This window comes from Mytilus edulis, chromosome 3 (assembly GCF_963676685.1).
Source record: "Mytilus edulis chromosome 3, xbMytEdul2.2, whole genome shotgun sequence".
NCBI classification, from domain to species: Eukaryota; Metazoa; Mollusca; class Bivalvia; order Mytilida; family Mytilidae; genus Mytilus; species Mytilus edulis.
The window spans coordinates 44,023,387-44,035,997 of NC_092346.1; the positions used below are offsets into that span (position 1 = coordinate 44,023,387).

The window sequence follows — 12,611 nt, forward strand, 5'->3', positions numbered from 1 at the left end:
GAGATCTCAACCCTCCCCTATACCTCTAGCCAATGTAGAAAAGTTAACGAATAACAATACGCACATAAAAGAATAGAATTCATGACAAAAATTTCTTTTTTGTTGATCTTGTATTGCTGATCCATTTGTGTTGAGTTTCTATCTATCTTCTCAAGTTTTGTTCAAATCACTAGACAGTCAACTATATCTGAGAGTTTTGACTTGCTTTCTGTCAAATTTAAAGCAAACCCATTTTGTGTCTCCCCTGTCAGACAGAAAGTTGTAGAATATGAGACAAAGGGATGATAGTATGGTAAAACTTTTAACTATTTGTATAAAACTTTTTATCTTAGATGGTAAAGACTTGGATGCTCCATCCTTTGCATACAGACGCTTTATGTTATGCTATGCTTGATTATTGCTTAACATCTAGTGGCAAATATTTCATGCATGTTCAGGACCATAACAAATTACAGTGAGTTGCTTATAGGTGTTACTGTAAAAGTTTACCTATAGCTCAACCTGTTTTTAAAATTGACAACACAATAGGGACATTTAAATTGACCAGTTGGTATTGTTAGATTTAAATCTACCTTGATGCTACCTGTAAAGATTTTTATTCACCTAACCCAAAGTTTCAGCATGCTTTTTTCCTGAACTTTTTCTTACCTAGGACTATTCTATTAAAAAATTGATAGGGAAGAAAATAGTTTTGGTTTTCGTTGTTTTAAATCCCTGATATATATAATTTATTTATTTTTTACCTAAAATTCTAAATCAGTAAAAATTAAATTAAATATGTATTACTATGTTTGAAAATTAAACTGTTTTTACACACTAAATGCTTCTTTAAAATTCTAACCCTTATATATAGTATTGTCCAGCTGCCAGTGAAACAAGAAATAGCTGTTCAGGTGTTTACAGTTTAAATTTTCAGATGGATATGTTGTTCATTTCTTCACATGTCCCTTCAAGATTCTCATTTTGGATTATTATTTGCAATATTTGAAATCTTTTGGTGTCATTGTGCATACAATATGGGATTTATTTTATTTGAATTCACTTCTTAGATTTTTTATAGCAATTTTGCTTCCTAAAATGTGATGTGTTTTTTTTCAAGATTTTATTGTCATGAAGGACATCAAGGAGGAAATAATTCATTCAAACTGTTTTGTGGGGCTTACATATGATGTTGAACATGTAAAATTCGAAAATAAGTTTGGAGTATACCTTGCTGTGTTTTTTCTTTGAAATCTATTATAATATTAGTGGGACTTTTGTGCATAAAATGCTGTGTTTGCTCAAGGAAATTCAAATTTTCATACGATGGGATTTAGTTATGTTAAAGATTAAACAAGAATGTGTCCAAAGTACACGGATGCCCCACTCCCACTATCATTTTCCATGTTCAATGGACCGTGAAATTGGATAAAAAATATAATTAGGCATTAAAATTAGAAAGACAATATCATAGGGAACATTTGTACTAAGTTTCAAGTTGATTGGACTTCAACTTCATCAAAAACTACCTTGACCAAAAACTTTAACCTGAAACATGCACTTTCATTTTCTATGTTCAGTGGACCGTGAAATTGGGGTCAAAAGTTTAATTTGGCTTTAAAATTAGAAAGATCATATCATAAGGAACATGTGTACTAAGTTTCAAGTTGATTGGACTTCAACTTCATCAAAAACTACCTTGACCAAAAACTTTAACCTGAAGCGGGACAGACGGACGAACGAACGAACAGACGAATGAACGAACAGACGGACGGACGAACGAACGAACGAACAGACGCACAGACCAGAAAACATAATGCCCCCCTACTATCGTAGGTGGGGCATAAAAATTTCAAAACTGGAATTCAAGTAGGAGATATAGTGTGAGTTCATCCAACATGTTTCTGTGGCTTTAAATGTGATTTTAAAAACATTCATTATTAATTTGGGATCTATTACAAACTTAAGATGATTTACCATTTAAATGGAATCTTGGAAATGAAATAAAATGTTGAATTAATGCAGTGGATATAGTCTAATCTAGTGATAAAGTGAAAAATGAAAATAAAATATTCTAAAATATTCCTAACGTGGGGAAATGTTTTAAGTGAATGTGAAATTGGAAATAGTCATTATAAAATTCTGGATCAAATATTGTTTGATTTGGAAATTTATAATAGGAAATGAAATAAAATTTTTACTGTGGATATAGAAAAATCAAGTGATTTATAGTAAAAATATAAATAAAATATTACAAAATATTTGTAAAGTGAGGATAACTATTTGGAATATAGAAATGGAAATGATAATTTTTTTTACAAGATTCTGAATTATGTATAGATTCTGCACCTGTTAAATTAGGATGTATATCATGGGAAGTTAATCAGAATTTTTACTATGGATTTAGAAAAAAATCTAGTGAAGTAGTGAAAAATGAATAAAATTGGGAATTATTTAAAAACTTTGGAATTCTGGATGAGATGTCAAATATCAGTGTAAAAAAATAAATGAAATTGTTTATTCAAATATGATTTTGATGTTTCATAAAGTGAGTGAAATATTACGACTGGATTATTTAGGGTATTTAACACTGCTAGTAGTGGCTATGCAAACATTAAGATGAAATGTAGTGCATTTTAGGCCATGCAATTTTAAATAAACTGCAAGAAAATAACATATATGATATAGTCTTTCTTGTTTGGCTTGATAACTCCTAATATTTTGAATGACAGTAAAATAAAAATCTCACAATAGAATAATCCTAGGTAAGAAAAAGTTCAGGAAAAAAGCATGCTGAAACTTTGGGTTAGGTGAATAATTTTTTTTACAGGTAGCATCAAGGTAGATTTAAATCTAACAATACCAACTGGTCAATTTAAATGTCCCTATTGTATTGTCAATTTTAAAAACAGGTTGAGCTATAGGTAAACTTTTACAGTAACACCTATAAGCAACTCACTGTAACAATAATTACAAAAGGTAGGTCCTGTAATAGGGGCCTTTCGAGAATGAAGGTCAGGGAAATTTGGACTGCCACCTGAAAGTGAGGGCATCTTGGATAGGGACAGAAGTTTTGCATTGGACAAGGTCACCTAGGGACCCTAGAAGAGTTCTTTATGTACAAAGAGCATGGCACTCTCTTTACACAACATATCTGATTAAACATCCACATTCTCATTTCTGAAAGGGTTTTAGTGCCAGTTGGAGAGAGATCAAAGGTGACTATATTTCTATTCCCCAGTCATCCTTGGGGTAATTATGTTAAGAAGATTCTATCTTGCTTCATATTAGTAACAGGATAACTATATTTGATAAGTGGGATCCTTGTCAGAACATGGTTCACTGGACCTTGACTTCGATGTCTGGATCCATGATCAACTTTAAATTTTATGGTCTATAACATACATGTATACCAAAAATGATATGACAACTATATTTGGTGTGTGCCTGTGTGGTATATATGATTGTAAAGTGTACTCTGTCAATTTAGCAGGGTTCATCTGACTTTGACCATCTTTACATGGATCATTGATAATGTTAAGTTTAGGGGATACTTATAGCAATACCTTTATCTCAAAGACTTTCAACATAAAAGTATTAAAATAATAAGTAAACACACTATTCTTTTAAATGATACATTTAAAATTGATTTAAAAAGATAATCATTTTACTCTTTTGCATAAAATTATATTTTTTCTGTGGCACTTCTGAACCTGAACTTGTTAAAAAGAGGGGAGCACTTGCTTGTTGTGTTGTTAATTAAAAGTATGCAAAAAAATCATTAAATCCATATTGTTTATACTCAGTGCTAAAAAATTATAAAATAATGAATTAAATTGTTTAACCTTAATCAATATATTCTCCTGTCAAGTGTAAAAGTGATTAAATAGCATTAGCCCTATATCACCAAGGACATTAAAGATCCCATGTATTACCATACAATACTGTGTGGCAGTTTTATTACTGGCAGGACATATCAAAGTACTGTCTGGATAGAAGTTATATTGAATGTCAAAAACCACTTTGGCAGCACCTATTTTTAGAACAGAATGATCTAAGCAGCCTGATAGTTTATCTGCTCGCTGTATAACTTTTCAATATAAGTTCAGATGTAACAACATCTAATTGATTGATTTATTAGTGTTTTTTTATTCTCCATTACTGTGGATTCATTATTATTCAGTTGATACCAGTTTTCATGAGTTTCGTGGATACAGGTGAAACACCAATTGAAATGTTCATGGAATTATAAATTATCTTAAGGCTTTGTATTAAAAAAATTGGCAAAACTCAAATCAAATATTCATAAAATATAATTTTTCCTCAATCCACGAATCCACGAATAAATAAATGAATCCACAGTTGCTGGAAAACATTATATTGTGGCATTCATATTCAAGTCATTCCTTTTTTATAAAGAAAAACATCTTTATAAAACCAAAATGCCTTCTTGGTCATCAAGGCCACACCTTCAAGAATATAAAAATACAATTCTGAATCAGCTCATCAGGTTTTTTTCACTATTTCCAAGTACAGTGTTGCTGTTTCTATGTTTACAACCTTATATTAATATGTGTGAATATTCACTAACCTCTGTGTAAGTTGGCATGGCAGTATTATCTCTTCTGTCAAACAGACATTCTACCATCTCAAACATACCAACAGTCACATCCACAGTCATTGTATGGTGTGTTGGAATTGTCTTCTCTGTACAGTCAACAGTCAATGGCTTACCAAGTAACCTTAATAAAATGTTTTAACAGTTAGCAGGGATTTTGACTCAAGTGAATAGCTATCACATGACATTTCTCTTTTTTTTATATTGTAAATGTCATTTTCGGTGTGCTGACTTATAAATTATTTAAGTATGTCCTTTGTCAACAATCTTCTTTTTTTTAATTGTCTTTTCTTGAGCACTCAAACTCTGCCAGAAAGAGGCAATGACATCATATATTAAAGAGAGTTTCAGGTGAACATACTTGACCATGTTTTTTGTTTACTAGGTTCCTACATATCCCCAAAATTTTAAACAGAAAAAATCTTTTCTATATATGTGTTAACAAGAGGCTGTCAGAGTGACAGCAAACTGAACTTTTAAACATTGATTTGTGTCCTGGCATTTTTCAATATCACAAAAACCATAACTCCTGACCAGTGAAAATGATAATCAACAATAATAGACTTAACCTCCATTATGTTTTTAGCAACAACATATTAAATTTTGCAAAAGCTTTGGTTTGAATGGTTCACAAGTTAAAACACAGATACAACTGGAAACACCATTTTTCAATCTTTCAAGAACCACAACTCCTGAATGAAGTGAAATTGTCAATATCAAACCTACATTTTGTAATCAGAAAACTACATATCAAAATTTCAAAAAGCTTTGTTACATAAGAAAATGCACAGACACTGTCCTTGCATGCTGCCTGCCTGCCTGGATGCCCAACCTGGATGTTGGCACGACACAGAAATCCAGTAAAAAATTATAGAGACATGCCAATATCCATTACAAGGACTTTAGGTAACAAATTAAACGAAGAATATCTCCACAGATGTCTTGAAAATATATGACAAATTTGGAAATTGTTCAATTTACAAAGGATCATTACTCATGATCTGTGAAAGTGATGTAACCTAAGTGTGAATATAATCTGTGTTTAGTGTGTATAAGTCTCATTATATTTGGTTGAGGCAAACTGTAGTTAGAAATTTAGAAACATTTATCTCCCTTTATTTTTTATTGATAAAGGGAGATAATTCAATAGGTGAAAATGACCTCACCTAAATTCAAACTTGATCTGTGTTTGACTTTTATGAGCATTGTGTATAAGTTTCATAATATTTGGTAGAGGCAAACTTAAGTAAGAGAAGGGAATCTTATATTTGAAAATGGAGAGTAATTTTAAACTTAATGCCTCTTCTTCGCATAAAGAAAGAGATGTTCTTCAAGTACAGTTTTACAATAACTAAGCTGTTAGATTTTTTAAAAGATTAATTAATTACCTGATATGATCATACTTCAACACTTCCACAAAACTTTTTCTCAAACTTTTCATGTCACCTCTAGCAGCTGTTGCGATAGTAAACACCTTTTGGAAGTAAGACGTAGACAGATCTTTAATGTTATTTTCTTGTGTTCGTGTCTGGCCATGCTCTACTTTAGAACAGGGATTATCATGTAAAAGTGCCACAGAGAAGAATGCTAGTCTCAGTCTGTAATGGGAAAACTCTGCTGAAGGATCATCTAAAATTTTCTTCATTGGATCTGAAAAGATTTAGACATCATATGGAAAACATGGAAAATCCTGCTTGAATTAATAATCTTTACAAAATACAGTTAGGGATTTAGAATATCTATTTCATGCCATTAACTTTTTTCAATTCTTTTCGAGTAAAATTTTATTTTTAATGAAGTCAAAAGATTTATCGTTCCACAGCACACATTTTCTTATTTGGGAGTGCTTAAGGCCCCAAGCAGGTCAAGCACAGTCATATATTTGTGTTGAATTTAGAAGGCAGAGTTTTTAAAATGATAATAACATCATGATTATGCAGTTTACTATAAGCTGTTTACTACACTAAAGTTGGAAACATATTACAGTTGAAAGAATTCATGTTTTCACAAATATTCCTATAACTAGTCAGGTTAAATTTATCAAGAACTATTTCAAAAAATAATTTATATCAATACCGCTATAGGGGAAAAATTTGAATCAAAACATCTCTGTGGTATCTCTCCTGCCAAGTTTGGTTGAAATTTGCTGAAAACTTTCAAAGTAATATTAAAAGAAAATAAGACTTTAAGACATTGGTGTGTAAAACTTTTGTTAAAAAAATTGCTTTTGTGTCAAGGTAAGGAAATGTACAAATAAATACCCTTTGGCTTCCTGTGTTCTGTTCCACCAGATCGTACAGCTGAAAATATATTTCAAAAGTTATCAACATGAAATAAAATTTCATACAATAGACAACTTTCGAGTTTGTTGCATATCAGTTTTGTTTAAGTGAACATCATTCACGAGTTTAGAGGCATCGTCACTTCCTAAACAACCAACAATCAATCAATACTTCCTTCCCATTTTGAGCAAGTGGTTGAACAAATTTTACGTACTATTACACAAATAAATCGATAAATTAAACTCTTATATTTGTTAATGAGGTTGCTATCATTAGGGAATTGTGATTAACTACATACAGAACAGACATTATCCAGCATAATGACGATCATGAAGACACTTGATGAACTTTATCAGTGCAGGGATACTGGTGATCCCCTCTATCTGGTGAATGACGGTATAAAGGCACACAGAATTGACAAACTTTTATGTGAAGAACAGAACTTCAAAGTGATCTATTGAAATTAAAATAGCTTCTACTTCTTTTTTTGTATGAATATGTACACATATTGTTAGAGAACAAATTTCCTTTTTATCCTTTGAACTCAAATGAAATCATTTCAGTGTTTGAATTGTTAGTCTAAAACTTTCTCATAGTTTGTAATATACCCAACTTTTCCACTGTTTACAAGAAATTAAATCAATTTGCTCTGAAGAAGATTACATAAAAGATTGCAATTGTTACATAGATCCAAGGGTAATAATGTTTTGTATACTCTGTCATATTTAATAAACAAGAATGTGTCCTCAGTACACGAATGCCCCACTCGCACTATCATTTTCTAAGTTCAGTGGAACGTGAAATTGGGGTAAAATCTCTAATTTGGCATTAAAATTAGAAAGATCATATCATAGGAAACATGTGTACCAAGTTTGAAGTCGATTGGACTTCAACTTCATCAAAAACTACCTTGACCAAAAACTTTAACCTGAAGCGGGACAGACGGACGAACGAACGAACGAATGAACGAACGGACGCACAGACCAGAAAACATAATGCCCCTCTACTATCGTAGGTGGGGCATAAAAAACCAAACACAACCTACAAAAGTTGATATCAGTCATCTTGTGAATATTTTTTTCTACTATAATTCAATTCCCAATTGAAATGCCTTTTCCATTCGGTTGCTTAATTTTAGAAGCAAGTGTAAACGTGCATATAAAAATATTTGTAGCGAACAAGATGATGTGTTTGAGAATCAGGTAAAAGAAATATTGAAAATAGCATGACACCGAAAAAGATGAATAATTTCAAGACCATGTGCAAGTGTTAAACTGCAAGTTGTTGATCAGCTATTAACTGGACAACTTTGCTTCAATGCACAATTTCTGAATGGTCAGTTAAATATAAGAACTGTGTGAATTCCTAAAAGCATACCATCGTTTCTATTGTTGTAAGTAAATCAATTATCTCCCCTTTCACATGTCTCAATATGGCTAACAAGATACAATAACAGATCAGGGACAGACATGATCATTCCTATGCAACCCCATCCACTTAAATTTTTGCAAGGGGCTTATAAAAAATGTACCTGGGCTCTATATCAATTTAACAAAAAAATCTGTCTTATTTGATCTTAAACGCAAGAGTTAAGGTTGTATCAAAATGTTTTAAATATCTAGCACACTTAACACAATTTAATGTGAAAGTATGTATGCCAATGAAACTTTTATATGAACAGTAACAAAAACACACAAAAGCCATCAAACAAATATTTTTTTGTAATCAAATAAAACAGGTGTCAACAGCAATTTATATCTAAGTAATGACATACCAAAAAAAATGCTTCGTAACACCAAAACAAGATTAATTTGGGTATAGAATGAAGAAAGAATGAAAATGCAAATAAAGGTGTAATACTACCATTGATTTTCCCCTATTAGTCTTTGTTAAATTTGCACTTTTCAAAAAAAATATGCAGAATTTATCTTTGTTTCAAATAAAGAAACACTTGGCATGAGTAGAGTTTTATCCTGTCCAGTACTATAGAAAAAAATTCACATAACATTTCATTGCATATAAGAAAATAACTATCACTGGAAGTTATCCAATCAAATTTCTCCCCTTATTTAACCTGTGTACAAGATCTAGGAACCATGCAGGGGTTGAAATTAGCGCTAGTCCAGTAGTCCGGGACTAGTAAAATTTGCGTCGGACCAGTAGATTTTGTCAGCTGGTGGTCCGGCGGACCAGTAGAAATTTGTCGATAAAAATCACTGATTGCATCGCAATCTCCGTTTGTTTACAAAACAATTTACCTGTGAAATCAATTACACGGTACTGGGAGGTATTACAATTGATCAAGTTAATTAATATCTCGGGTGAGCGTCCTTCACAACAATACAAAATGTGGAAATTTTTTGGAAGGAGTTAAACTGCCGGACAAAAAAATTAAGATAACTGAAAATCAAAAGGAAGATCGAAATAAAGTATACGAAAGTGACAAAAGGAAACGCAAATACCAAAAATCATGGGAAAAAGATCGTGAATGGTTGCATTATATAGTAGATCGGAATTTAATGAACTGTACAATATGTGATTTATATTAGTGTTTGTCAAATTAATGTCATTTTTGCAGGACCAGTAGATTTGGAGCCGGACCAGTAGAGTTTTCAGTCCACTGGTCCGGCTGGCTAGTACACAAAAAAGCTTAAATTCGACCCCTGGAACCATGTAACCTCAAGTTTACAAAGTATTCTATAGAAACCCCAAATAAAAAATAATGGTGCTTTGAAATACCCAAGACAATGTCCAACGATTTACAGAAAAGAGCGACGATTTACAGAAAAGAACCGAAAAAAGAACCGAAAAGGACCAAAAAGAACCGAAAAGGACCGAAAAGAACCGAAAAGAGGATACATATAATTATATGTATTAAATAAAGTTAAAACAATGTATATATACACAGATTTTTTTATATTGTTAACAATTCTTCGTAATAATAAAAAAAAATTTCGTTTGTTTATATAAGATGTCAGCATATTGCCCGGTGGCATTGGGTATGGTAATATAAAAAATATACATGTCAGCATCACCATTTCCTCTCGGATGTTAAATGTCAAATATACAATGTACATTTGTTGCACGTGATTTAACCACGATAATCGTCACTTTAACAAAAATAAAAAGGCTTGTTTCCTCACTTGTTTTCAAAATTACAAAAAAATGGTGAAAGCAGGTAGTTGTAAATCTCGATATTGAAAACAGTACCCCTGCTGTATCTGTAGTAAGGATTGTGAATGTACAGAATCCATCCTCTGCTTCGGGTGTGGAAAATGGGTGCACAGTAGCTGTGTCGGCAAAGGAATGTCATCAGATTTAACAAAACAATGGGCAACGAGAGGACTAAAATTTTACTGCATTTTGCTGTTTTGATCAGGAAAGTTTTGACTGCAAACAGTCCTTGTTAAGGTAAATATTTAGAAAATAAGATAATAAAAATATTGGACGAAAATTTCAAATCCTGCTACATGTAATACTTGCCAAACTTTACGATATTCTTGTTCAGTTTCAATTTCTTAATTCGTATAAAACAAAGGGCTACATTGGAATAAAAAAAAGATTTATTAATAAAAAAAATGACATCATTATTAGATGGGATTATGATACTAACTTAGTATAATAGTCCCAATTATTAGTATTTCATAGTAAATATAAATAAATGAAAAGCGCACCCGCTCTCAGTATAATTGATAATTGTTTACCTTATAATTAGTGTATTGATATAAGGGTGTGAAAAAGTTAATGGCCTGTTGATTTCTATTTATTTTATCTAATTAACCACTTAATATGTAGATTAGCAAAACGATGTCCGATGGTGATAAATGTTGGCCTGCGCTACATGTATCTATTATAGATAAGCTTGTGCATGGAAATAACGGGACTTTTTCTTTAATGATTTCAAATCCTAGACAAGTTTAACATGTCAAAGTCATAATTAATGTGTATTAATTTAACATGTAATACACACACACAAAACACAAACAAAGGCAAACAAATAGAACAAAATACTCAAACTTATTAGTATTTATTCAATTACTCCTGTTTAATTTCCGTCGTGTTTTATACGATATTTTCTTTTTTACGTGATATACATATATATATACTCATTCCCAAAACTTTATAAGGAACCAAGATTGAACAAAACAGTGCATGTTTTATAATTTATATATATATAATTCATGTATAACTTTGTGATAAAGATGACAGACATGGTAGAGGCTAATTATAAAGACTTACGGAGAGCAGTGATAGGGAGAGGACCTTATACGCTTGCGAGCACATACAAACATTTTAAGATTGACAGGCATGTTTGGGCAAACAAAACTTTAATGGAAAGGTACAAATATTTTGCCAGGTTCCGCCGATACCGTATGAAGACCAAATTGGTTAAGTCAACAGATGGCAGACGAGTGGTCAATGAAGCTAGGTCGAAAAGAAAGTAGAAAGGTCAGAGGAAAAGGAAACTGGCTGATAGGACAACTACAATAAAACGGCAAGGCATACAGTACATTGATTTCAAAAAACAAACTGTGTGTAATTCAATGTATTTATATGTGTATTTCTCAGGACTAACCACTTATACTTCTTGTTTTTCTTTTTATAGGTAAAATACGCTAATAAACCTGGAGCACATGAGTCAGTGTCAACACTAGTATTAATTGAATTATAGTATACTGCTATTATTTTGTTGCATGTTTCCTGTAGTATTTTTTTATTACTCATATTACATATCTATTGTCTGTGTATTGCATATATTATTGTTTGTATGCTATATGCCCTCCTAGGGGCCCTTATTTGGTGAATAAAAAAATTCTTTTCTATTTTTCTATTCTATTAGATAGGCATCCGACCCTACCTGTAATTTTTCACATGTGAGTTAGAATTAGTCCTGTCACAGTATAAGGTTTTCAATGATTTGAAATTTACTTATTTCCTTTGATAACAAAAAAAATCGATATCCTTTTCAGTTCTTTTCGGTTCTTTTCTGTAAATCGTCGCTCTTTTCTGTAAGTTGTCGAACCCGCCAAGACATATGTTTATGACACCGAAATATTTTACTGCAATAAAATGTAGGATTAATTACCTACAACTGTCAAATTCAAGGGAATATTTTTTTCAACCTATTTTCGTATACAACCGGATGTGACGTACCATGATTTGGTGGTATTACACCTAGACAGCATTTTAAAGTCCCCAAGTATTTCTTGTTACTGGAAAATGATAAAGCACAGTATTTTATAACTTACTTGAGACAGTACTGTATGAAGTTTGGCTGGTAAAGGAGGAATCCATATCTTTATGTTGGCCTACAGCATAAAACTGGTCCTCACCACCTATAACATACAGATACATGTATTGTCATATCAGGTAAAATTATTTTGATATTTTACTGTAAAAAATACATCTGTTTGTTATAAAATTTCATACAAAAACATTATCCTCTTTAGACTTTTCTTTTAATTCCTCACTTCTTTCGCTAAGGAATACCATACAATTTTGCATCTATTTTGTAAGGTGTAAGTTCAACAAATCACTTTAAACATGTCTGGAATGATTTTTTATGGAATGCTAAACTCATTATTTCAAATACCATCAAAGCAGTTACCAACAATGGTTTATTTGTTGGCAGACACTTGGGTGTATCTCCTAATCTGATAGAGAAACTAAAACAGGAAATTCTTATACCGGTACACAACCCAAGGTTGTTTGTCATTTATACAGATTCATAT

At 31.7% G+C, this 12,611-nt stretch overlaps 1 protein-coding gene across 2 annotated transcripts in view; it reads right to left on the reverse strand.

Annotated features, from left to right (window-relative positions):
* The window catches only part of LOC139514271 (autophagy-related protein 2 homolog B-like), an 87,180-nt gene that overhangs the window by 60,111 nt on the left and 14,458 nt on the right, over window positions 1-12,611 (reverse strand). For both annotated transcript variants that reach the window (XM_071303277.1, XM_071303276.1), the window contains exons 9-12: window positions 12,129-12,215; window positions 6,859-6,897; window positions 5,986-6,247; window positions 4,571-4,721 (exon numbers count right to left, since the gene is read on the reverse strand). In XM_071303277.1, coding sequence (XP_071159378.1) covers window positions 4,571-4,721; window positions 5,986-6,247; window positions 6,859-6,897; window positions 12,129-12,215 — 539 coding nt within the window. The remainder of the gene's footprint in view (window positions 1-4,570; window positions 4,722-5,985; window positions 6,248-6,858; window positions 6,898-12,128; window positions 12,216-12,611) is intronic.